The 27,156-nt window shown below is 37.2% G+C and overlaps 1 protein-coding gene across 3 annotated transcripts; it reads right to left on the bottom strand.

Annotated features, from left to right (window-relative positions):
• Positions 1-7,041: 7,041 nt before the first annotated feature.
• LOC136773543 (echinoderm microtubule-associated protein-like 2) lies at positions 7,042-25,664 on the bottom strand. Of its 3 annotated transcripts, none has more exons than XM_066727290.1 (18): positions 25,005-25,664; positions 19,484-19,576; positions 15,468-15,680; positions 15,019-15,181; positions 14,818-14,931; positions 14,372-14,500; positions 14,084-14,152; positions 11,910-12,215; positions 11,710-11,782; positions 11,422-11,628; positions 10,913-11,150; positions 10,668-10,825; positions 10,338-10,595; positions 10,118-10,255; positions 9,925-10,041; positions 9,459-9,546; positions 9,120-9,346; positions 7,042-9,020 (listed from the first exon to the last, which is right to left on the bottom strand). In XM_066727290.1, exons 2-18 carry the CDS (start codon positions 19,524-19,526, stop codon positions 8,895-8,897), a joined length of 2,667 nt encoding a protein of 888 aa, XP_066583387.1. In that variant the 5' UTR covers positions 19,527-19,576; positions 25,005-25,664; the 3' UTR covers positions 7,042-8,894. The 3 variants fall into 3 exon arrangements, with proteins under 3 accessions (XP_066583387.1, XP_066583385.1, XP_066583386.1); XM_066727288.1 differs by lacking the exons at positions 19,484-19,576; positions 25,005-25,664 and adding exons at positions 9,762-9,785; positions 16,371-16,509; XM_066727289.1 differs by lacking the exons at positions 19,484-19,576; positions 25,005-25,664 and adding an exon at positions 16,371-16,509.
• Between the last annotated feature and the right edge of the window lie 1,492 nt (positions 25,665-27,156).

The following is a 27,156-nucleotide window of genomic DNA, read 5'->3' on the forward strand; positions in this document are numbered from 1 at the left end:
AAAAAGAAGGTGCGATTAAATCAGCCTCGTGGTATGCGCACGTGTGTCGTATATGTATGTACATACGAGTCGATCGAGAGGAGCAATTGGAAAAATGCTTGGAAAAGAAATCGACGAGCGACACGCGTGCCGCAGGAGTCACGTTGCGGGACTTCCGGGAGCGGCATTGGATTGCGTCAGCCGGTGAAACGACAAACAACAACGACGTTGCATGATCGTAATTGGTAAATAATATCGTGTCACTTTGGAAATGCAAAAACGCTGCTTTATACAAATCCCCGACCAGCTCGTCCGCCGGAAGGAAGTCCCTTCCTCGTTTTCCTCCTGATAAGCTTCTCTTGGCAAAATTTCCACGAATAATAAATCATTTCCGATACGGGCAGCTGTGAAACTACCTTATATTGTATAATGCAATATCATCATTGTTTTATCAGAATCGATAGAAACCGTCGCTCTTACCTGTTCTCGTTTTGTCTTTGCTCTGTATACAATAATCGATTTATTCAATTTATTAAACCATCTTTAATAATATTTTCTGAGAAATTACTAATGTATACTGAGAAAGAAGTTTAGTCATTAAAATAAATATCAAGTTAATTAAAAACAAATAGACAGACACCGGTATAGGCTGAAACCTTTGTAATTCCAATAAAACATATAAGTAAATGCATCTTATGGACAGGGTGTTTTTCTGTACCTCTGCTCTACATATTAATTTAGTCTCCTGAAACTTTAGAAATAGACAAATTTCATTTTCATGCAAAAAACATTTCCTGAAAATTTTACTTATTGCTCACTTAGTGGTATAGCTTTGCGAATTGGATTATTTTTAATATATTTTTGAAAGACAATAATAAAATTATATGTTTAAAGAAATAAATATTTCGTTGTAATCTTATTTTATTATTTTTCAATAGAAACACTACTTATAATCAATAATAATAATATTTCTAATCACATACAACAAACACGTGAAACCGATATAAAACTAATATTTTTGTAGAATTGAATAAGTAGTTTTTATTATTATTTAGTAGTAAAATAAGCAAATTTTTCTTTTCGTATATCTCATAAATGTAAGTATACTCCTTTGATTCAATTGATTGAATTTATATTTTACGCCAAAATATGAAAATTAGTTAGTGCAATATTGTGATTTATTGTTTTAAGATTTATATACAAAATTTCCTTGATTAAATTTATGCTTAAAAAATATATACGTTGTAAATCACTTTAATATAAAAAAAAGACATTCAGTATTTGATTAATTAATTCAATAATATATTATGTTTCATGAATTAGATATATGTTTGACCTGTTCCACTTTCTGAACTCTACGTTTCAAGCAGTATAAGAAGTGATGTTTTAACCAACGCTATTGATATCCTCTTGATCTATATAATTATTTCTTCTAACGAATATTTTAGTTAAATATAGAGAATATTTATTTCAAGGGATGGTTTTGCTGGTCAAGATAAATATTATCTTAAAACATATTAATAAAATTGTTACTACATATATAATTAAGAGATTTAATACATTACTAATGAGTTAATTTTGATAAATATATAGTCTATGCAAGTAGCTACAATATATGTGTATTAAATTCCTTTAATTTATACAACTAATTATACAGTTACTACCATGTACTACTAATATTATATCTAAAGTATAATACTGTTTATAAAATAACGTTTAATAAATCATATTTGTTATTTAGTTTGGCAAAATGTTATTAACTAAAAATTCTTAATTATTTAAATTAACAAAACTTAATCCAACATACCAACAGTACAATTATTAAATTTTTATCTTAATGTATCACTATATAGAACACTGTATATTATTCATGATAATCTATTTTCAATTAACTTTCCGGATACATTTAAATTGTACTGTTGTAATCAATTGCGACTTATATAAAGTAGATTTTTTGGAACAAGTCTCGTAAAACTTACGGTGAGATATTTTATTATTATTTATAATCGTTCCATATTTGACGAAGAGCTTCTTCATTGGTGTTCCGGATCCACAATGTATCAGCCAAAACCAAATAAACGTGGAATCGTGTCAAGAAATAATCGTATTTTTAGAGGAGTTTCAGAGGAGAGTGGAAATTTAAAGGTCTGGCGATTTTAGTCGAGGGCTGGAGCGTTGGCACCTGCGAGGATCAAAGTTGGAAGGTTTGTAAAAGGACGAGAAGAAAAAACAAGAAAGGGCCTGAAGGATGGGGATGAGAGAAAATAAAAAAGGGGGTGAAAAAGAAGAACTGGATGGAAAAAGGAGGTGAAAAAAAATCGGAGCCCTCCTCTCTCTCTCTCTCTCTCTCTCTCTCTCTAGATGGGGTAGACCGGCTCGTCCAGTCCTGCCATCCCGAACTTTATCTTGTTTCTTTCTCCACCATCTTTCTCCCTACATTTTCGAACCTTCCAATCTATCCTTCTCTCCCCCCCCCCCCCTCCCCCGCCGGTCTTCTACACTCTTTCTTCTTCGCCCTCGATCTCCTCCTAGTCGTTTCATTTTTTGAGGCGTTTCCTGCTACTGTCCGTCCCTGGACACCCGCAATTTATGCAATTTTTTTCACAATACGTAATCTTTGCGATCATATTACTTGCTCTTTTTCAACCTTCAATGACTCAATTGTACGGGTTAATAATTTAACAAAGTGCAAAACGTCTTGCAAATTCGAGAAATCGGAAGACTCGAACGTATGTGCGAATTGGCCTGAAGTTTTTGCTTTATGGAAGGATGAATGGATAAATTCAAGAGGCTCTCTCTCTCTCTCCAATTGGCCGTGAGAATCGTTTTCGACTCTCGCGCTTATTAGCGGTGACAATTAAAGGAAGCTACGTTGCAAAGAGAGAGAGAGAGAGAGAGAGAGAGAGAGAGAGAGACGCATCAAGCAATTCTTGAAAACAAATGACGGAATCGGTTTATTTCGACACGAATAATTCGTTAGCTGAATCATTAAGATCTGACAAGATACAGAAAAAATATCACCTGATCGATAACGCTATATTCTCGCCGATTCCCTGATAGTCTATATATTTACGATTATATATACCTATACGTGTATAATACACGTATAGAGACGATAGATAACGATCGATCGGCGAGTTATCCTTGTCCACGACCTGGCTTTAATAAAATCATTCAAGTTGCACCGACTACCAGCAGCAAAAACTTTCATGGGACTTGTCGTTTTCAAAGCGAACCGACTCGTTGGCCGTATGATTTAACTCAAGGCACGCGATACTTTATGTATCGCAATCTGCTAAGTACGAGATAATTTAAGGAAAAATTTTTTTAGTCTCCACCCTGCTGAAATCAAGAGAAAAATCGCTCGGCTTCATTACAGTATAGCAATTTAACGGTGCCTTAATAATTAAGAATCCACGACGTTAATAGCGCTCTTACATTAAATTCTTAATTGAGAAAGATTTTTTGCCTCAATTTCCTGAATAATAACCATTTATGAATTGTTTGTTCGTTCCTTTGCAAACGTTTCATCGATAGCGTCAATCTTGGTTTCACACCTTCTTCGTTATACGTGTCACCATTAATTTCACTTTATTATCATCGGCTCGTGCAATGGATAAATTTTTTTCAAAATCACTGCACGTGCGATTCTGCTGCTCTTTTTATTATTTCCCTGAAAAACATTGTAGCTCGCCAGTTTTTCGTCCATCGGTTCATTTCGTGCTTCAGTTTTAATTCTTGCAAATTACTGCAGACCTAATCATTTAGGTCATGAGTCATGCAATACCGCGCGCGTGAACGGTGAAAAATGTTTTGTGAATTAATGCTTGAACGAGTTTACGAATGCATGTCACTGCGAAGGGGGAATGCTGTCATAATTAATTTATCAGTCAATCGCCATACCTATTCTAACGTATACTTATTTTTGTCGAGAGAAAAGAGGTGCTATGATTTGAAAAGATTTCATGAATCTGAGCCTTTTGCTAGAGGATTTACTCTATAGAAGCTGCAGGTAGCTCCGAGTAGTCTCCCCTATCCACGAGAAGATATACATACACTTATATCGATCCGGCAGAGATTATTCCCTCGCAACAGGTTCCCCGTGCGATTTTTGTCTCTGCAAAACTCGTTCTGGCTTCGCTTAATTAAAGCAACGATTTCTCAGTGATATTAATAATTTAGCAATTTTAAATAATTGCACAACCTGTGATTGGTAAATCTTCCAATGAGATTGTGGAAACGATCTCGCATTTATAACACGACGAGAAATTAAATTGCCTTATTGATATACGTGAGCCGGGAAATCCTATAAAATAATGTAAAAAAATATATGGCAGCGGTAGGAGGGGGGAGAGTTGAAAGTTTGAAAAGCAGGGGGACAGGTAAGGGAGGAATTTTTGGAGGGTGAACGCAGTGGTATAATTTTTATTGGGAAATATCGAAGAATGAATAAGCGTTGTTGTTTAAAGTGGGAGATGGATTGGCGGGCATTGCGGCTTGGCGGCGTTTCATTCATGAAATCTTGCGACACGCTCGCGAAGCGGAGCGGCGTTACACGCTCGATTACATAAAAGCGTCCTGAACGAGCGGTCTCGCTTATAGGTGTGTTCGCGATCTTGCGAGTTGCCACGGTCTTTCGCGATATTTGTGGTAGTGATGGTAGATAGCAGCGGTGGTTACTGGCTGCGGCTCGCTACTCTTGCTTGCCAATGTAGTGGTGTATGTACTGGCGGCACAAGTAGGACAGCACTTTCCCTGACCAGCCCGTTCCTCCTGCCGCTGCTCACTACCCTGCTGCACTGTTCAATGCTCGATTCAACTTCTCCGCTGATCTGCACTCGATCCTGCTCTACCAACCGCGCTAGATCCTACACTCGCGAGATTTTTCCATACTGAAAATCTTCTCGTTCCACACGCGCACAAGTACATCCCGGCGTCCTGTCACTTTTACAAGATAAATACACACACACAAACGCGCGCACGGTGACTCTTTGCAAAAGCAATAACTCGCTATCAATTTTCATGTTTCTCCTTTGAGATTTAATTTACTCGTCATTCCAGTGGTTAAGTTGTTTTTAGATTTCTGGCAAAACACATTAGGCTGCTAGAAAAACCGTGAGATTAAATTTAGCCTTAGAACGGACATTCCCTTAATGACGTTTGCCAGATGGGATTCACCATTTAGATTTAGACGGTGAAACGACGAAATTAGCACTGAAATTGACTTTCCGTAGTCAGCCGGCCGTTTTCACTCACGTTTCCGCTCTGATTCGGCCCATTCGTAATCTCTCATATCGCAAATTTTGCACATAACTCTCCATTCTCGTTAGATTGCACTTTCATCGCTGTTTAATGATCATTCAGCTGCTCGCTACTATATGTGCAAATTGAACATTAGAGCCTCTTTCCTGGGTTTTTTTGCTCGAGAAAAATAGCTTCTTTCTGCTGTGGTCAATATGTGGTCGAAAATTGGTATTTTTCTCTATCGTAATTTATATAGGGGGACAAAATGAAATTTTTCATTTTTCCTCAATAAGTCAAACATTCTAATTGCGAGGAGTGATAGAATGTTCAAAAAAGATTTCTTTTACCAGAAGAGACAACGTACAGTGGAAAAATACTGCTTGCATTGTACAAATGCACTTTAATCTCCTTCGACTGGCTGCTTAATAATTATGTGTTATTTACAGTGACTGCAATGATGGGCCATTGTAAATTCATTGTAAGGAATGAGTCAGATATGTACAAGTATAGATGTAATTTGAGAGAGACATTATACTGTACTATGAACGTAGTAATTATTTTGCTTTTACCATTTAAATATCAAAGTCGAACATCGAACTGTCAATTGGTCTTAAAAAATTTAACCTTTCATCGCACACACACATATAACATGTCATATCCTAAAATGTAGTTACGCTAAAAGCAGGCTATTCCAATAACTTGAAACGGAAACAAAATTGTCTTGTTTTCTAAGCAATTCTCCAATTCTACATGCAAAATTTTACAAACAAATGAACATTTTGTGAGAAAGATGTGTGAATCAAAGGTATCAAAGTTTGACCAGAAATTGATTGATAAGATTGATAAAATGGAGCCTCGACTGCTTACTCGATATTTATCGAAAATGTTATTGGATTGGTGAGCATCGTAAAAGAAAACAATATTCAAATAATTATTTTTTTCCCTTTTTTGGAAAATTTTTCACTTTCTCTTCCATTAAAGGTTATAATCTTCTCTCGTCAATATTGCTCTCGATTTCTGATTTTCTGCTTCGGACAAATCGCTAAATAGCCGTTGCATCAGGATAGAAAATTTAATTATTTTACTTTTTTGCTCAGTTTTTATCGCGTATCACTGAAATCTGCTCCACCGGAGTAACAAGCCCCGCGTCGAGTGAAAGTTAGTAGTTTCATTTTCTTCTGAAAGATCGTATTGCGCTGACTTTTAATTTCTTATTTCAGCATTTACGAGCTCAGAATGTGTGGGTAAGAGATTGGATAACATGCTTTTTTATCAATATTTTTCATTATCGAATTATTCATATTTAAAGCAACAATAAAGTAACAGGTATTATTCCATTTGATATTCTGTATCAACATTGTAATATTTCTTGTCAGTCAGAGCGAGATCAATCGAATTGATTGGGAAATGGGCATCGAAAGAGACGCGAAGACTCGACAAAAGATGCGAAAGGAAATCATGTGTTTGAAGAAAGAAATTCAAGATGGCAGTAAAATCTTTCTTGAGACCAAACGAGCACGTCTGAGGAAACTTTATGAAAATGAGATGATCGAGCAGGAAGATTTTTTACGCCAATTGGGATATGGCTTCATTCCAACCCAACCCTAAGCCCTTTCCCTCGGATTTCACTTGTGTCCAATTATCCAATCTTTGACGAGTCCTCACAAATGTCTTATTTCAAACTAATTTAATCGTCAATCATAGTGTTGAAATAAAGTTGAATTAAAAGTTATAGTATAATAATTAAAGTCTAACTACAATTAAAGAAAAATGAAGGCAATATAAATATTAGAATTTAAATTCAAAGTTAGAATGCAATTATTCCCCTTCAGGCAGTTTATTTACCGTGAAACACATTTATGCATACATAGTAGTTCTTGGCGTAACATAAATAAAAATATGTAGTTGTATCTTACACGGCGACAATGATTCAAAATAGATTAGATTGATTTTATACGGTCTCTAAAACTTTGGTAATTAATAGTTTATACCAAATAGAATTTTGCGCTAAAGAGACACCTGCAAATTAATAGAAAATAAATTCTATGTACACTTTTTCCACTGAACTGCCCTCAATAATCGAATTTATGAAATCTTTCCACATATCAGATACTTTCTCGACAGTCAAAGAAATCTGTTTATCATCAAATTCAATCAATAATTTCGTTCTTCCACAGTATAAATATACGCTTGGAAAATTCCACGCATTACTTATATCGACCAGGTTCTCCATTCTTGTATTGAAAGTCGACCTGCTAGATTTATACCCGTCGATTTATGGACTATGCGATTCGTTATTGGACGGCATATATTACGGTACGGTGCTGTTACGTGTCAAATTAACATCCTAAAAGTCCATATACATACATACGAGTCCAACGCTTCAACAATCTTAAATACATCGTTTTTTTAATTAAAACGTATTTTCAATCAATTCTTTTAATTTGCATGTTACTTTTAAGCCTAAAACTTATCCACGATGTAACTCAAAATCGTAGTCGAAAATTTTCCAATTAACAAAGAAAATGTTAAAGTAAATTTTGCTGCGTGCCCTTAGTTGTATTGTCTAATCTTTTCATTCCCAGGAAAGATGATTAATCCTCAGGTGCATTTTAATGGTCACATAGTAATTTTACGTCTAAACTAATTTATTTATCCCAGGAATAAAAATATATGACCGTACAATTGAGGGGACACACACACAGCAAAATGTACTTGAAAATATCTTCGTGTACCTAATCATCAACAATTTTGCCGTATTCAGTTTAAATGAAAATGAATATATAAAAAGGTTTGTTTTTATCGCCTGCAATTTTACACTCAAAATGATATAATATATGCTACTTGTACTATAGTTTATTTAAATAAAGTGCACAAGCTAGGATACAATTTTCCATATTTTTCGTCTATATACTTATCCATTCTTACATTTGAGAAAGTGCAGGGAAACAGATGAAAAACAGTAGAAAAGCGTACAAAAATGTCACTTCAGCTTGCACTTGATGAAGAACTCTATAGTATACGTAATGTATGTTACGCTATATTGAATGTAAAAATGTAAGGTTCAAAAACCAAACCTAAAATATACGTGCGCTTTTTAAAAGCTTTGTAAAAACTAAGTTAAAATTTTAGCACATTAAAAAAAAAAAAGAAAAAATATTTTTTCAAAATCGCTACGAATTTATATTATTTGTGTGAAAATCATCATTAAATAATATTAAAATCGTTCATACTGTGCTAGTTATATGTAAGTACAGTCGCAAAACAAGAAACTATTGAAGGATGGACTTATACAAAACCTAAAGATAGAGTGTGACTAATTATGAATACGAGTCTGAAATATAATAGTTATTCGTGAAGACCGAGTCGTCTTCTATTCGTATTCATGAAAAATCTCGAAAGATTCTCATATTTACAGAAGAATAGTTAGTCGAGAAATGGAAAAAAATAAACAATAATATTCTGACATCCATAGGTTCGAAATTTCGAGTAACATTTTTGGTCGCTGGTTATAAATGTTTCTAATCGAAGCATGATTTAAATAGACTGGAGTACAGATGCTTGTAGCATTATTTCGTTTTATCATTCATGCCATTAGCTAAATTTTGAGAAGTGCACTTTGAGAATGTTGTAGCCTTTGTATAATTGTTGATGATAATTTTCTGGTAAAATTAGTGAATCTCCCACTGAATGACGCTGGTGTCACTTCCTCCCGTTGACACCAAACGCGAAACGTCTCGTAGGAAACATACGTTTGTGACGTGGCTAGAATGACCACCGTAGGCATGGAAGAGTGACTAAATGAATTAAACGAAAGAGAATTATTTAGCAGCGAAGAAACGGTATAGTAATGTTGAGACATAAAGTCATGGAAAATAATGGTTTCCTTTGCGTACCTTCGGTTGACAAGCAGGATACGAAAACAATTTAACTTTTCCAAAGTCATCACCGGTAGCCAATAGTTTTCCATTGCTGCTACGTGCGCAATTATTTATATCAGTACCATCTGCACCTTCTGGCCAAATACCAATAGTTTCGAAAGATATAACACAAGTGTGAGTATGCCACTCGACATCCCTAAGAGTCGATGATTGTGCTATTTGTCGACATACTCCTGGATTCCCTACAATGATCATTCAAAGATACATTTTCAGAAAAAATCGACGATTAACTTTGCGCTTATTAAGTTTAACAATTATTTCTACAAATACAGCGAAAAAATAATATTAACTTACAATATAAAAGCTCGTAGTCTCCACTGTTGCTTCTCAAATGCTGACCATCCGCTGACCAGTCCAGGTGAGTAACAAAACTCGAGTGGCCCTGAAATTGCAAATATTCAATGCTAATTTTCAAGCCTTTCTTTTCTTACTATTTAAGCTAATATGAGTGTCAATATGATCAGGGTGTTGATATTTTCGTGCAAAATTTTCTAGAGTGCGTGCTAGGTCTATCCAAAAAAAGAAAAGCTCTAATCAATTGTAAAATGATTCGATTCGAGTATTCGAGCTCTAGTGTGGCCAGAACGTAAGCCTTACTCTGTATCTTCGAATCCGCTTTGGCTAGAATGGACAGAATAAACTTTTTCAGTAACAATTGTAAACTCCTGCTGAATGAATCAATGCTATAGGGGAGAAAGAGGTGGGTTAAGTTCTTAATAATTACGAATTGAACGGTAAGAAAGCTTATATTTATATTTACCATGCAACGTCCAACTCGACTGTACTTGGTTGAACTTTCGTTTGCTTGATAAATATAAATATGATTGTCCCTCGAGCCAAGGGCCAAAAGTGAGCCATCCGGCGAGAACTGAACGACCTAAGGAGCAAACATTAAATCAATTCAATTAAAGTTAATATTTTTATAAAACAAACTCTTGCAATTATTGTCGTACTTGAATAGGTTCTGATCCATCGGTATGGTGAGTGTACAATTCCCTCGTGTGGCTATCAATAGCCAGCCATTTTCCAGAAACGCACCCCACCACCAATACACTACCGTCTGGAGAAAATCCTATACTCTGAGCTTGCTCCTATAAAATATTATAACTTTAATATACAATCTAAAATAAAAAACATAATTTTTTGTGTGCAGTGAGAAGATGGTGTACATACACCAATATCTTTACTCCAATCAACGGTGTGACTAAGGCTGTCCCACATTTGCAATAATCTGTCATGACCAGCCGTAGCAAATTGTGGTAAGTGAGGGTGAAATGCTAAGCCCCAAACTTCCTCCGTGTGTCCAAGTATAATTGGCGTGAATCCCAAGTCCAGGCTACCCACTAGAATGCAATTTCTCGTTGTACCAATTAACAACTGTGAACCTTTGCCTTCAGAGATCGTTCTAATGCCTCCAAAATGATCCTCGATCTGCAAATTTAAATTTAAAATTAATTTTAGTCTCACAACTTATTTTATACTGATATAATAAAAACTACTTACGTGAGCTTCCTCTCCAGTTAAATCGAGATTTCCATTGAAATGCAGAATCTTCCCATCTTTGCCACCACCAGAGACAATGTTGCCATTCTTCAGCACACAAATCGAGAAGATTGACCCCTCGTGGAGGTTCCTGACTAGTCTTGCAATTGTATTTGTACCTGAAAAAAGATTATGATCGATGATCTATGCGAAATTGCCCTTAATTGTCATTTAAACAAATATGTGGATAAAATAGATAATCTCACCTCTACCCCAAACAATGATATTCCCATTACTGTCACCAGTCAGAACATCTCCATTTTGATTAAAGGCCACACAGGTTACATATTTGGGCTTCTCTCTGCTTTCAAATACGCCTATTCGCTTGTAGAGCATTCCACCATTGTCCAAGGACCAAAAGGATACGTGTCCCTTTCCACAGGAGACGATCTGGTTCCGTTCCAGCGGATGCCACTCGGCGCATACCACCGTGTCGACAGAACACTGCAATTCGTGATCAACGCCCGTTAAATACCTCACTTCCGAACAAAACCATCATTCCCCCCCCCCCCCTCCCTCTCTACTACCAAACTATTTCCTACAAACTACAATATCAGAGAGAAATCATGCGATCAAGGATCAACGGTCTATCCCTATTTACAAAAATATTTGTTCAATATTGCTGAGGTAAAGAAAAATATAGCAAATATCGTAAGTTATGCTGCGACAAAATCCAAATATAAAAACTCGAGAAACATTGCGGCAGGATACACACCTTTGTTTCCGTGACCTTAGAACCACGATCACTCTTCTGCCAGTCCCAGATGGAGATGGTGTGATCCGCAGTCTCCTCCACAGCGCACAGATAAGTACCTCCATCGGCTTTCGAAAACGACAAACAGCAAATGGAACCATCGAATTCACCATTACCGATCACGCTCAAAGTCGTAAGACTTACAGAGTTCCATATTCTAATGTGAGGCTGCAAATAAGCGATGTCTTCGTTAAAGCGATCATTCTAATAATTTTACTTGACGAAAATTAACTTGCAACCGAGCCTTACCAGAGCTTCGCGCCGATCAGTTCCACAAGCCTGACCAGTGGCAACGACAAGCTTGTTAGGGTGAATGGCTATGCTAGAAAATAAATTAAAAATTCGGTTATGAATTAAGACAAACGGCGCTCTTATTTGCATGATTTAAAAGAAAATAATGAGTTATTTATCATTTCATTTAGAGTTAGGTTCTCTTCTTTGGTTCTCACCATTTGACATCGTCCGTGTGTCCTTGATAGTGTCTCTGGCTATGCTCCTCCTTGTTGTAAAGGACAACCACTGCAGCTACAAAATAGACAATTTCGCCGGTTGGAAGAAGGTGCAAATTGCTACGGCAATCCCTGCCACGGTAACCGTACACCCAGTCGATCTTCAGTTTCTTTTGAGGCGGCGTGCTGACTTTGTGCAGATCGTAAGAATCCATCATTGGCGTCGGTACGTGCAAGACCACCGGTCTTCCTCGCAAATACATACGAACCGTACCTTCTTCTTCATTGTACTGCATGTCTCTCGTGCTAAAAAATTGCAAGAAAAATATTATATACATCCCGATTTTACCCCCAATCACCTTTCCAACTCGTTAAATATATATATATATATATATAGGCAATCCAATTAAAGCATAAGTAAGTTTGTTTAGTAATAAAAAGTGCAACCAATTTCCCTTGCTCAGATATTTTCGACGAAATTGTCGTTCGACATGATCAACGATTTGCTTTAAACCACACCCACTTGTCTGTGAAAGCTTAACGAAGGAAGCCCAAAAACGAGTCTCATATACCTTGTAGATCGGGTGGTTTGACGAAACAATTGGCTTCTCTCGAGCCTGACCAAACTCGACGCGACGACGCGAGGGCAGCCGTAGTTGAAGTTTTACTGAGAGGATCGCTACAATTTAATTCTCCGAGGACGAGAGCTCGTTCGCGTGACTCATCCTCTTATGAACGCACCTTTACTATTCCTGCCTGCCTGCTACTCGTTCGACCGTGGTTCGCCAGTTACGTCATTGCCACTTATTTTTCTCTCCTCAACTTTTAAATCTCATTCTTAATGCAATCAAGCCCCTACATTTTGCAAACCAAATTTACGATTATGGTCATCGGACGAATTACGGTTGTCCATGAGGAATGTGGTTCAAATATTTCACGGATCGAAGAATTTCTACAAATACCGGCGGTATGCAACGCTAATATGCTAATGGTAAATATTAATTTGATTATAATATCGCGTGTATGCTTTAGGGAAATAAAAAAAAAACACGCATAGTGTGATAGGAATCACAGATATTTCCTCGAACCACTTCCGGTTTAACGAGGCAGACGATGAACCACCCGGCAAGCTGGATAACAAGAGGAATTCGCGATTCACTTTCTTTTACCAAATGACTATCGCTATAATACGCTAAACGAGCCGTTAACCACGTGGACTGGTTTCGTACCTGTTGCCTTGGCAATATATTTAAAGCCAGCGAGGTGTCATTATCTCGAATCATTTCTTTCAGCGCGTCATCCTATCCAACGTAAACCTCATTTACTTTATACGGAATTCCAATAGCGCTGTAAACCTGACTAAGAGACTTTCTTGTTAAAAAAAAATCCAATACAGCCATTAACACAGTTTTTCCCTAAATAATCGTTACTGGCGGTTTCTTACGTTCACTCCAGTTGAACACAGATCAGTCAAGGTTTTTATCGCATTTTATGTTGGCATAATTCAGTGTCATGCGACTCCCAGACAAATAAAATGAAGGCTCCTTAACACAATTTTTAGTTAATTATTGACATTGATTTTTTGTATAATGAGCAACAAAAGGGAATATAATTTCTATTGAATGATTGTTGGTTATCGAAATTATACAGATCATAGCAGCTACCGATGCTGGTAATTCCATGCTTTACAGACTGGTGTGGGCGACAAATTTAAAATTGAAATGCTGTTCAGGTTGCTCTCAGTTGGATCATATATGCACGCATTTATTGGCGCTGTGATAGAGGTACCTCACCTCTGGATTTCCCCGTTTGATTAGTATGCAGGTTTAAGAGTCAATAAAGGAAAGCTTGGACTGCGATAATTAATGATCAATCGTGCATAGGCAATTAATATATACGATGTTGAGAAGCTTCCCTGTTCTCCCACTCACCTGTTTAAAATATTCCAACTATAAGCCTTTGAGACTATTACGCACAAACTCCCCCTTATTATTATTATTATCTAATTAAATATCAGAAAATTATACCTATATATATTTTGAACAACTTAATTTACGTTGTGGAAAACGACCACGCTTCGAGGTTGAGAGCCGCTGGCGCAAAATACGTTTCGTATCTCATAGTCTATTTTATGTTAAATAATCGCCAGAGAAAGCAATAAAATACTTATTTACCCGTGTTTGACGTTGTTCAGCGTTGGTGGCTTGAAGAGGTTGAACAAGGACTTGGTGGAGGCTGACAATCTACAATAAATGAGAATGCTAACAGACAACGTGCCGTGCAAAACTCAAGCTCCTTTCTATCTTCTTTCCAATTATGAGCAAATATTAAGAGAACACATCTGTTTCGTTCAAAAATCAAGTCCAACCGTGTAAGCAACATTGAAAATTAGCGTGTAAAAAACGTTCGAAACAATAAAATGAACGAAGCCGTGCCATAAAGAACTAAAACTCTCCGCTTACCTGGTACCAGCTAGCTGGGAGTTGTTTGCCGGTGATTGTGGTGAGTTGGTGAAATCACCTGTAGAGGACCACCGTTTGGCCCTTCGCAAACTGCTCTGCGGCGGTACATTTGATCTTGGGGTGGTGGACCTTACGACCAAACACAACTTAAGATTTGCCAAAAAGCTCCAAATCTCCACGAATACAATCAAAAGAGAAATGTAAACACTGGATTCATTAAAGATACAAGAAATAAAATCGAATTTAACGTGCCAACACTAAGCAATTTATAATATCGAGGGAAATCATAGCAAGGAAATAAAGTGTCTTTGCAAACATATTTTCACATTCAACTAACTTGATTAACGACTGGGACAGCTTCTTCATCATTTGAAATAGCTCTAAGTGAACATCTTTATGCGTAGCAGAGATTTGCTAATTGAGTGAAAATATACTTTAGTATGTACCTTGAGACCGGAAGTGGCGTGGCTCTCGGACTTGGAGATGGCACCGGCGATACGCTACTACTACTGGGGCTGTCCGAGTGTAAGGAACCGGTTGATTGATAATGGACGGATCTCCTGAAACATGGGCGATAAAATTCCAATATTTGAAAGTCGAGGTTACTTGTAAATATTTATGAGTTTTAATATTTGTTATTTTGTTACCTTTGAGGAAGTTGGGATGGATGGGAGTAGCTGATTGGTCTCCTTGGACTGGCGTTGGAGTCCCTAACATCGTGCGAGGACGCCGTGCTTGAATTCCTGAGGTATGCAGCTCCCGTTGGCTGCCTGAGACGCACGTCTTTTTGGGGCAAAGAGTTTTGGCTACCTGAGAACAATGGAAACGCTTTTACCAATTCGCATTCCTTAAACTTATTCGTATTTCCTATACGCTTGACCCGATTTAGCAATTAATTTAACACACGATCCTTAGCCCTTTCAAACTTGACTTTTCGTTCTAGTGTACATATATAAAGCCTTTAACTTAAATTTCTTCAATCGACTAAGACACACGTGCACCATAGTATACTTTTGTAATTATAATTTTTACGAAATTTGCAATTGATTTCTTATATAAAGATGATTATGGAATAGTTTTAATATTGCTTTCTTACTTCTTAGAGGAACGTGCCCGTTCCTTAAAGGAGAGCTCACGATTCTTCTTTCATCTTCTCTCTTATCTTTTTTTTCCAATTGGGCGATACGTCTCAGTGCATCTGCCAAAGTTGCACGAAGACAAACTATTTCGTCCCTCTGAGCCAATGATTGTCTTTCCAAGTCCGCCACTCGGACCAGTAAGGTCCCAGTCTCGCACTCCAGCATCTCATCTGTAAATCATTACATTTATTTTCATTTTAACCTGCTCAAAATACTTCTTCAATACTACTATAAAATTCGCACGATATTTTCGTGCTTCTAGCCACCATTGATCCGAGTCTTTTATTATTGTACAACTGAGCCTTCGTGCGCCGTAAGCCGTTCAAAAATTGTCGCGCCTGAGTTAAAGAGTGGGCTAAGAGAAGTGAATAGCAGCTTTCGGAAATATTTCAAACTATTATTAACCAGGAGCAAAAGAAGATCGTGGGAACATATTTTTAGAACGTCCGGCTACTCCAATGAAGGACTTTCTTTGTACGAAAAAAGATTTCATTTATCGATGAATAAGAATTTGTTTATTTTATAATATATATTTTTTATTATTGGAACAAGTCAATAAGATTCAAATACTAAATATAAGAAAATAATTTTTCGAGAAGAAAGTAACCTGAACAAAAATTACAACGTTTTAAATAGAGGTTTAATTTGCCCCAAATATATATATATTTACGCTAATTTTTTTTTTTTTTGCAAATCCTGCAGCAAATAAACGATTGTTTATCAGCAGCATGGCCTTGAGATATTTCGCAAGAGTGTTTATATATAAGCAATAATAATGCGATTGAAATTGAAGACAGGAACGTAGCCATATTGCGGATACGATTTTTAGGATGAGACAATCTGGATGAAAAAATACTTACGCCATGCTTGTTCCGCCTCGTCAATCGTGTCCATCGTGTCTGGCGTGGACATTGCGATTGACCCGGAGGCTGACCCCGAGCAAAACTAATATGTTAATCAATCGAACTGTTCAGAAACGCGCGCACACATAATGTCACTGCTACATGGTCGCGAGTCATGATTTCTCTCATTTACCCTTCAAAATTTACCTCCTTTGTCGTTCCAATCACTCAACATTGACACCCACGGACTACCAATACTACAAAAATTCATACATTACTCTGCAATTGAACTGCTATTACTCCCAGGTTTCACTGCAATCACATTTCACCAATAAAAATAGATCCGGCCATTCATCAGTGTACTACCAGTCACAAAATTGGAATTTTTCAGGTGCAGCTCGCAATCGGACAAAGTGAGCAAACAAAGCCTGATTGCAATGGGAAAACAAGAACGAGAGAGTTAAGAGAAAAAGAGGAAATAAAAATTAAAAATTATCACAATTCATCGAATTGCACTGCACTGCCCGATCGAGGTAAACTTAAAAAATTGTCAAGCACTTTAGTTTGAAAACTGTATGAAAATGCTATTTCAGGCGATTGAAATTTGAAGAATTCTAAGGTCTTAAATGTTGTTCACTGATTCACCGAATCTTATCGGGCAAGATAAGGTCTTGTGTAGTTTTTCGTGAGGCTCTTCGAGTTATACCGGCAAGCACCAGTGGCGCGTTTTGATCAATTTCGCACAATTAATTGAAGATTCGAGCAATTAAGGGGCGAAAGTTGCACGTCGATAGTGAAATTGACCGGTGCGATTAAATCTGAAGCTACGCTTGGTGGATACGCTGAAATGCCGAGGGAAAAAGCGGAAAAACTCGTGGATGCGGCTACGCGAGGCGATACACGCAACTTCTCGTGCGCGTGGCATGGCTTGGCGTGGATTTCTCCATAGGCGTAGCAGCAACGGATTATGTAACGACAATTGTGTTGCGTATCTATACGACGAAAAACATGTGGTATTTGTCCTTATCTCTGCTCAATCCGTCTCTTTCTGTTCCCCTATTCCCTCTCCTCCGATTTGACCCTCCTAAAAAACGACCGAAAGATAACTGAGTTCCATCCTCACTTGCTTCTCCCTCCCTCTTTATCGATAGATAAAAATAGAAACTACCATTATTTTTAGTTTTATTTTTCTAACATTTCCATTCTTTTTTTCAATGTTGTTTACAGGAGTCAATAACCGTGGTATCCACTGATCGATTTCCTCGGTTATCCCTTTATCACAACTTTTTCTCCTCTATTATCTCACTCCGAGTATAAAGAAAAGTTCGAACGCTACCAACAATATAACTTTATACAAAATATGTTTTGCAATAATTTATCCTTAAAAGTGCATAGTTAAGAAGCTTATTGTTACAGTGAAAAAGATCTTTTCCATTGTAATAATAAATTAAAAGTATCGTTAAAATAAATTTGGATGCGTTAAAAAAATATTAAAGAAAAGATATATAATAAAATCAGATTTTTGAGAAGAGAGAGATAGCATTATTAGAAGTTATATTCAAACTATACACACACAATGATTCCCAAGTCGATAAGAGCGAGCTCGACCCTAATCAACGATCAAAACACAATTTACAGTCGCACATTGATACTTAATTCGCAAATCAAAACAAAAGTAGCACGATTCGTGAATAATAGAATTATGGATGAGAAAAGGATTTGGAAAATTTCGGAGTCAAATCATAAGACGGTAGAAAAGATCAAAAGGGATATTTCTGGTAGTGATGCAAAATGGCCGGAAAATTATTCACGATTGAGGAGAAACGTCGAGTTTGACATTTGATTTTTGGTGCTAGGAGCGACCGGCTTTGTTCGTTTCTATTGTACAAGAATCGCGTGTAACTACACGTGTGTTTTCAGTGCGAACGCTCTGACGCTACTGTCAGACGGCCCCCGAGTTCAGCTGCTTAGCCACGATCAATACGTTCGAGATACTCCAGATAATTCGACTACCCGGACCTTCCTACCATCAGATAATTTCTCCCAGTCAACTTTTATCCGTTTATCTAACCGCTTTCGATTCCCTTCAAATTCTAAATAAACTATAAGTTGCATCCAGACATCAATTAATTTTTACCCAATCTCTATCCTAACATCCCTACTCCTTATACTACGTATATAAACACTCGATAAATTGCCTACTCTTAATATGCCTCTAAATATTTTTCAAGCTATATTTCAAGATATCAAAGATTTCTCTATTTCGTAAGAATATTATTAATAGTTGAGTACTGTGAGAGTGATTAGCAAACGGAGGTGACAGAGAATTTTTAAGTAAATGAAATATTTATTAAATCCTTTTGGAGGTAATTTGAAGTTTTCACGTAAATTTCATGGGATATTAGACGCTACTAGACTATGGAAACTGCGACGTTCTAAACTTTGAGGTAAGCGATATATAATAAGAGCCCATAAAATACCACGAAGCGTTTAGTTTCGTATTATCAGCTACTATATCTTGATTTTAAAATCGAACATGGTCATGCTGATCAATCTTGGCTAAAAACAACGTTCGTTTATTAGAAATTCTGCTCTCTGTTTCCAGACAAAGAAACCTACAAAACAATAAGTGTTGGTATAAAAATAATTATTAAAAATTAATCGCACTATATAGGAATAATAGTTAAAGCACTAAAAGTAAATCTAATTCGTGAATTGATGCAACAGAGTTATAAGGATACAGCGAGATTCTCCGGCTATTCGTTTCTCGGGACGATCGGATTTAATGAAAGAACAGGATGAGCAGACACACCTTTGCCAGTGCGAGAAACCTTCAATAGCTTACATAATAAAAAAATATAAAGCAGTAAAACCGACACAGCACCAAGCACCGATACACTCAAATGGCTCCCCCCTCCCCTCTCCTCCCCATCCGCTGAATTTTCTTTCTTTCAATTTTTTTTAACGAAGTCCTTGAATTTCATTGGATCGAACAGAGGATCTTGCGTGATCCGCAAGCTAATCACTCGTAAAATCGCTCGGTATATTTGCGAAGCGCTATAGTAATATTATTATATACTGGTAATATTTATTATAATTCTATACATATATACAAAACATATTTTTCTCACTCATTTCTTCCTTTGAGCTTTCCAGATGCCCGTTTACGCGCATCGTCGACCCCTTGATTTTTTTCTCATGCTCCTTGCTCGAGGGCTCCGTCTCTAAACAAAACAAAAAATACATTTTTCTTACTACAAAGAATTCAAACTTTATTAAAAGCATTCGTTTAAGATTGTTTTTGATGGACAGCAGATTATTCTGGGTGACGAGGACAGAAAGTAGTCGCGACCTTGGCCAATGAGATTCAATGATGCTGCGTGCTCACTTTGCACACACAATACACACATGTTCGCTGTATACTATATATACATCTCTGCAGGATTGGTCAAGAAACTAGGCCACGTGCACCTCTCTTATTTACACCGATGAATTTAGCACAGGAGGAACAGTTTGCAGCGACGATAAAGCTAATCGATGAAACCGATTAGTTTAATGCCTCATAAAACAAAACAGAATTTCTGGAGTCGTTAATGTTAATTAGTTTAATTTCCTGATAGAGGTTTATTATTATTCGATAAGGACAATAATATACAGCAATCTGTAAGAAATTATTAATAGAGATTGCTGCTGTTTTGAAAAGGGAATTCTCCAGAAAGTATTTTCGTTTCACGACTTGTGTCGTGTGCGTGTACGAGGGTATGCATACAGATGAGAAAGAGGGTAAAATTGTATATGAGTCGCGCGAAACACAAAACCAGTAAGCATTGACCTGGTCAGAATAGCTCCTTATTGGTACATATAGCAAAGACCCCACGAAGCTTATTTTACGAGATATCGCCTGGTGGCTGCACACCGTAAAGGACGCCGTGCAAAACAGCCTTATATGAGAGACTGCGAGCCACGACACGGATAATTGGTTCACCACTCGCCTCTACACGCGTCTTGCACTTTTCTCACTTCTCTTATAGCACCACGCAATGCAGCTCCATGAATAAACATTATCTCGTAATAATCCTTTTCAGCTAAATAAATATGTCCCCTTCCCTCCCACTAATATATCGCTGTGATTATACAATATCTCTCCTTCTCTCCCATAAATAGCAATCGACTCTTAAACTAAATTTTAAACACGTTAAATTATTCGTGGTAAGATTGACTTTGTCGACTCAATGATAAAATTATCAGTAATTCAACATTCAAATATTCCTCCTTCGATTTACGAGTCGTGTCCAATTATTCGAGACTTTTTCAAGGAACATGAAATGTATTTAAAACTATAATTAAAATTTTCATTTCAATTAGTTGGCGCACATAATGGGCACTTTTCCGCTAAGCGTAAAGCTACTTGACAGCGTGATTTCCGTTAATATCGAACGAGGGTATGTTATAAATAACCCAATCAAGCCGCAATTAGCTTTTGTTCTATTTTCACGTTTTAATTTGCATACGCACACTCTTCCCTCAGCTCGTGAATTCCTCCTTTAATAATTTCTAATCATTTGCATTGTTAAATGTAATGAGAGGCTGGATATTACATAAAATTATAATTCAATGATTATATATAATCTATAAGCTCAAGTCAAATGTAAAGTGATTTATCAAAGGAAATTTTATCAATATGTACTCTGATAATTCGATATAGATTGGAATGCACTTGGTAGTATTTTTTTTTTTATTTCGGACAAGGAACAAAGACGTTATACTTGTGCCATTCCATTCCTGTACGGGGGAAACGCGTGATTAGAACATTGATGACCGGCGGGCAGACGTGGTTTTATATAGAGTTGACTGTGTGTGTGTGCATACTTGGTACAAAGTGCCATTAACTTTTAAGATGGAGTCATTGAAGTTTCCTTCTCGCAGCCTTTTATTAACTCTGAAATGGCACAGTCTTGGAAAATTCACAAAAGAAGTTATAAACGTGAGCATAAATTTTTACACAATGCTCTGATATTTTAATATCGTTTGCATAAGAATTATTTTAATTTGCACCTTATATTTACCGTGGGTTGCATTTAAAAAATGCACGTTCTCTTTTCGATATTTTATAATGGTTGAATGTAGATTATTTTACCGCCGTTTTCTTAAGAGAGGAATAATGTAAAATTCATCACTGAGAAGATCGGTTGCTCTCGCTAAATTCAAATGTTTTACGTTGGAGTTTTTAGTTTGTAGTTGTAGAGCGGATATTCCCACTCGACGTAGCTAGGAGACATCTACGCTCTCGACACAACTAACACGCTGGACATCGAGGTCAGTCAACTGCGGTGCGATGCATGCTGTGCATTCGCGTATGAGAGAATTATCATGTTATAACCTTTCACGCTGTTGGACCCAACTTGCCTTATCCATCCTTCGACAAATATTTTCAAAATACGATCAAATCGAACCATCTCATCATTTTTCTATTATCCTTAAAATTTAAGTGTGACTAAGCTGTGTTATTTCCTAATGTTATATATATACACTTTATATTATTCTATCTATTCGTTTACTTTGTAACTTTATTGTCAGCTGCTATCGAGAATATTCCTATAGCTAGAAAAACAGCTTTTATTTATATATAGGTATATGAAAAAATCGCAGGTACCGTTAATCCGCAAAAATGGCAAAGAAGATAAATTAGCACAAATACTGTTTAGGCAATCAGCCGGCTTTCTTATCGTTGCCGCGTTTGTACACGTTTGCAGAAATATTTCAACCGCCCCCGCAACGTTGCGGGTCCGTATTAGCAAACGTTTCCTGCTATAAACAGAAATTCAATAAACGCTAGGGGCTTTCCTATTCTCCGGCTTCTCTTCGCTCATTCCCCGTCTGATTCGTCGATCCATCGAGACCTTGAAAACGGAGGCAGTAAAAAGCGTGGCATTGAATCGTTACTTTTGGCAAAAGCGTGGTTGATAGCTTTCCGCGGCCTTGACACTTATCGCCCTGTCATTATACAAAAGTAATAATACCGGAGCACACATTTGCGCTTTCTCTCCTCCTACCCCACCCCACTATCACACTAAACCTCCCATTAAATATATCATCGCCAACACTTGTTCGAACGCGAGCTTCACTGCACGAAAGAATATCGATTAGCTTTTCTATGGAAAAAACAAAGAAATGAGAGAAAATAGCATTGAATATTCGATTCTTTTAGTCCCTCGGCCTTGATGCTTATCGCAACGAGATTGCAAAGTATCTTCCACTTCAGAATACTGATAAAGGAACGGAAGCTCGCGTTACCCGCATGGTCTTAATCCTGTTGGGTCGGATTTTCACGAGCTTGCTTGATTACAAAAAGCAGACCAACGACATTAAAATTAATTTACGAGTCGGAGCTGAAAACTGAATTTGTTTTGTCTACGCGACAGAAAATATGAGGGAGTGTTTATTGTTATTTTTAGTGTAAGATGATCAAAGTGGAAAGAGAGCCGAATGGAAGCGTTGAACATGAGGTCTTGAATTGCAAGAGTGAAAAAGGGGAGAGTAAAATGAGTTTAATGCGATGTTTTGTGTATACACTACATATACATGGTGTCTGGTTGTTTAATCGTGCAAAACTGATAAATTCTTGTGGAGCGTGTATGATTCTAAGAAAAGAAGTCTTACATTCTTTTCTTACTTAGCCTTTCATTAAAAAATGATTAAGTGTTAATAATTCTTTAATTAAAAATTTTCTATTGGTAGAAATTTCCAATGACACGCTCCTGTTGATTAATAATCGCTGACTCATAAAAAGACTATAATAGGAAGTTTCAAAGTAAGACATTTTTAATTCTTAATAACTTTTTAATTAATAGCTGAATAAAATAATGGCGTAAGAATTTGAACCCTAGACTGATTCACTCGATTTAAATTTAACAGTTTGATATGAGTTAATCGGACACCTTGTGTATGTTATATGAAAATGTTGCGTCTCCCCCGTGGGAAAAGAGATGTGGTATCTGCCGCGAAATAGTTTCATGGCACAGCCATAACGGTCATGCAAGAATTCCTTGCGGAGAGAGTTTAAGCCGATCGAGCCTTCACATTCACCTCCCAAATGGAACTCGTAAACGGTTCTCGTTACACGCGAATCGATTGGGCCTGTAAACTCTATGTTTATAACAGTGCGTAACAGCTATCTTCAAACCTCTTTAAAAGCGTAAACAGATACTTGTATGTACTATCGTAAATGTAGCTTCGATTTTAGACCAGACATTGCCTAGTCATTCCAGATCCTATCCAAGTTTTACAATAAAGCAAAAACAAACTCCGGTTTCAACACTCCCCTACCGTTAATAATTCAAAGAAATTTAATCCAAAGCTCCAGGATACTTCGAACAAATTGTCTTCACTCCATCGTCATGTTCAAATAAAAAAACAATTGTATACATATAGTGAACGTATAATTAGGATTAAAGTCGAAGGTAGCAATTAACAATGACTGTTTGAGAGCTTGCAGCATGTTTTTAACGATCTGTGCGAATGGTCTTGAAGATGACTCGATAAATATGTATGTTGCAGGAGCGTATACAGAATCACGTTCCTGAATACATTCACTGTTATCCTTGCAGCCTCATCTTTATTGGGATCAGACAGGAAAATGTCGCGTTAAGAATTTTAGCAGACGTTTTATTGCACAGGTTGAAAAGAATATTAAAGCAAACTTCTGCAAAAGTCCTTGGACTTGGCTACGATAACGTACTGACATTTAAAAAGTTTTGGTAGATCGGTGAAAAATATCATTCTCCCACGTTACATCCATCATTATACTTTTTCTCGTCATTGTTTCAATTGTAAATCGCATGGTGCATTACTCAGCTCGTTTACCCAAAGTCCCAGCCTCCAATCTCTCTGGGAATACAGGTGGAAAACAGGAAAACAAGGACTCGAGGCAGAAGATTTCTCGTTACGATTAAACCGGGAGTGGGAGATTTCGTTTTAACGGTGTGGTGTAATTACACGGGTAATTCGAGAATTTCAATGTGTATATTTTCAGATGGAAGAAAGTAATTAAATGATTGACCAGGAGCCAAATACTACCCGCAGTTTTAGATAGTATATATTGCACGCAACGTATTTCTGTCACTGAGAGGCAGAAAGCTTCGCACGGTCCAATTCGTTCGCCGAAGAAATACGCATCGGTGCATACGAGGCACTTGAGTGGGCTCGCATAACCACGCTGGGTTTCCGCAAATATAAAAATACCCACGTAATATAGAAACATCAATAGTCAGGTGCACGATCCGATATTAATCGTCCAACAAAGGTCTTTTTATTTTGTATCAAACATCACGTAATTTTCCCACTTATCAAGTTTATATTTAGCCATCTGTTAAGCCATTCATCGTATCTTTTTCTATCTCCGCATATCCAGGTGCAAAAGGTTCTGTTTCATAAAAGAGGGAATGATTTGGGAAGAGCGAATGTGGAAAGCTAAAAGTTTTGATCACCCAAAGATTATAAAAGGTTAAGTGAGATTGTTTGATGATGCTTTTTTTGCTGTTTTGAGGAATAATCGATAGAAGCTGATCGACATTGTATAGTTTAGTGTGGGAAATAAAGTGGCGTAGAGGAACGTGGAGCGGTTTCACAAACAGTAAACAGTCAGGTACGTACCTTGTTTGCGAGGGAACGTGCTCGAATCGTATCCGGTACGACAAGCCTACTTCACGAAAGCACCACAGACTGTCGACAGAAGGTCGGATACTATAGCTATACTATTCGATACCGAGTTATATCCGGTATACACTTGATGCCCTCAAGCCACGCACGCTAATATACTCGCTGCCAATCTTCAGCTCTTCCACAAAAATTTACATACAATCTAACGCGCTTCGTTGGAATCCGTGCTAGACGCCGCTGTTTCCGCTTTGTGGGCGTCCCTGAAGGAAGCTCCTAAGGATAATGCAAGGGTCGAGGACGAATTAAAGATAGAAACACGAGAAAAGCTCACTTAATCACCGATTGTCAAGAGATTACCGGTCTCTCAGTGAGGTGAAGAAGGAAATTCCAGAAGGAATTGTTGGTTCTTATGGAAGAAAGTTCGGAATGGTTCGGAAGGACAATTTGAACGCTGTCTGTATAAGAACGAGGGTTGCAGGAATTGGCTAAAAGGTTTAGGATAAAGGTAGTTTGATCGGGAGGATGAGAATTTGCGAATTATTCACCGGCACCGTGTTAGAGGAGAAGCGTAGGAGAGCGCCACTAGAACCGAGCGCTAAAGAACTCAGGCAGGCACTGCTGACGGTGAGGTGGTCTCGCGGTGAGCTGAACTGAGCTGAGGCCAACAGGTGAGCCATGCCAGCCAGCCAGCCAGCAGCTTAAATCCAGTGACGTACCACTCGAGTGGTATCCTGCCGAGGGCAACAGGTGTGACGCGCCTCAATAGCGAATCCACACTCGCCAACCTACCAACTCGCAGCCCACCTCAAAATTATTCTCCCTTTCTTCATCTATATATACCATCTATACATTTCATCTCCCCTGAAATCAAATATTACCTATTAAATTCACACCAAGCGATGTACGCTACTGCCTTCCTGTCTCGCATAAAATACCAAATTACTGTTATTAAAATAAAAGAAAGATTATTGCTTTTGCTAAATTCTCTTTTCTTATCAAATAACAAATACTGAAATGTAGTATCTATATTTAACAATAACAGCACATTCCTGATTTGTGTCTAGCATAATCAACAAGATGTCATAACAAAAATGATGATTTTCTATTCAAACGACGAACGGAGAATGCAAACCGGTTTTTAGCGCGACGATCCTCCTGAATCCGGAAGAAGAAAAATGAAAAATATACAGATACACATGCTATATTTGCAAGAGCGTTGAATTCGACTTATCTTCACGGTTGAACTTCTTCGGTTGGGACGTGAGGAAATTGATGATAAATTAAAAATTTATGTTCTCTTAATCAATGCGAACGATTGATTTAATTAGCGTTGACTCATTGATTACCGAACGATTGCAATCATAATTTGTTAAATGGGATCGTTAGGTATTATTGAATGTAGGTTAAATTCTAGCCATTCTAGCCCTCAACTATCCACTTCCTTTGGCGCACGCCAACTTTCTTCCCTGGAGTAAAAGTCCCGAGAGTCGAGAGCCATTGTGCATGGCAACTCGATTTTGCAACGTTCATTCAAACAGACGGTTTTGCATCTTAAAAGCCTAATAGCAGCTTCTTCGTATTTCCGTTTTCCACCTATTTTCCAACCTATTAAAGTTTTTCACCTAGTATTCATAATTTCTCTTGCATAAGTGCTGTAACGCCATTAACTTGAACAAACAGATCCTATTATACAACAGAGAGAAAGAGAGAGAGAGAGAAAGAGAGAGAGAGAGAAACATTACTCTAATTTTTATTTGACGATACGTCATACAAGGCTAGGTGAGTTAAAAATACTCGCGTTACTTCTTATTTATTTCATTACACGTATATATAAATATTATTTTGTAATTCGATATTGATCTTGAAATCTAATACAAACCTGTTCGCTATTGAAAAAATCGAACGACGAATGGTGAAGTCCAGAATTTTCAGCATAATTCTATGTGAATTAAAAATTGATTGTAATTTGAAACTAATTTTAAAAATTTGTTCAAATTTTTTTACCGACAGAAGTTATCGAACCGATGCAGTGAGAGAGCTGCGTTTGGCGATAATATGCCTAGGTGGCGTCGTCTTTCGCTTTTTTATATTCGCTTTGCTGTGTCGGTTCAATAACTCTCAAATTTCGCTATTTATTTCTAATAGA

The sequence above is a fragment of the Prorops nasuta genome, unplaced genomic scaffold (genome assembly GCF_024137725.1).
Source record: "Prorops nasuta isolate Cenicafe-Biocafe unplaced genomic scaffold, Cenicafe_Pnas_1.2 PNAS00005, whole genome shotgun sequence".
Taxonomy (NCBI): Eukaryota; Metazoa; Arthropoda; class Insecta; order Hymenoptera; family Bethylidae; genus Prorops; species Prorops nasuta.

Coding starts and splice junctions, on each gene's coding strand:
- LOC136773543 (XM_066727288.1), bottom strand. CDS start 16,422: ATGTCCACGCCAGACACGATGGACACGATTGACGAGGCGGAACAAGCA. Junction 11,629..11,709: donor CTGATCGGCGCGAAGCTCTG/GTAAGGCTCGGT, acceptor GCTTATTTGCAG/CCTCACATTAGAATATGGAA. Junction 9,547..9,761: donor AGCGGATTCGAAGATACAGA/GTAAGGCTTACG, acceptor TTGCAATTTCAG/GGCCACTCGAGTTTTGTTAC.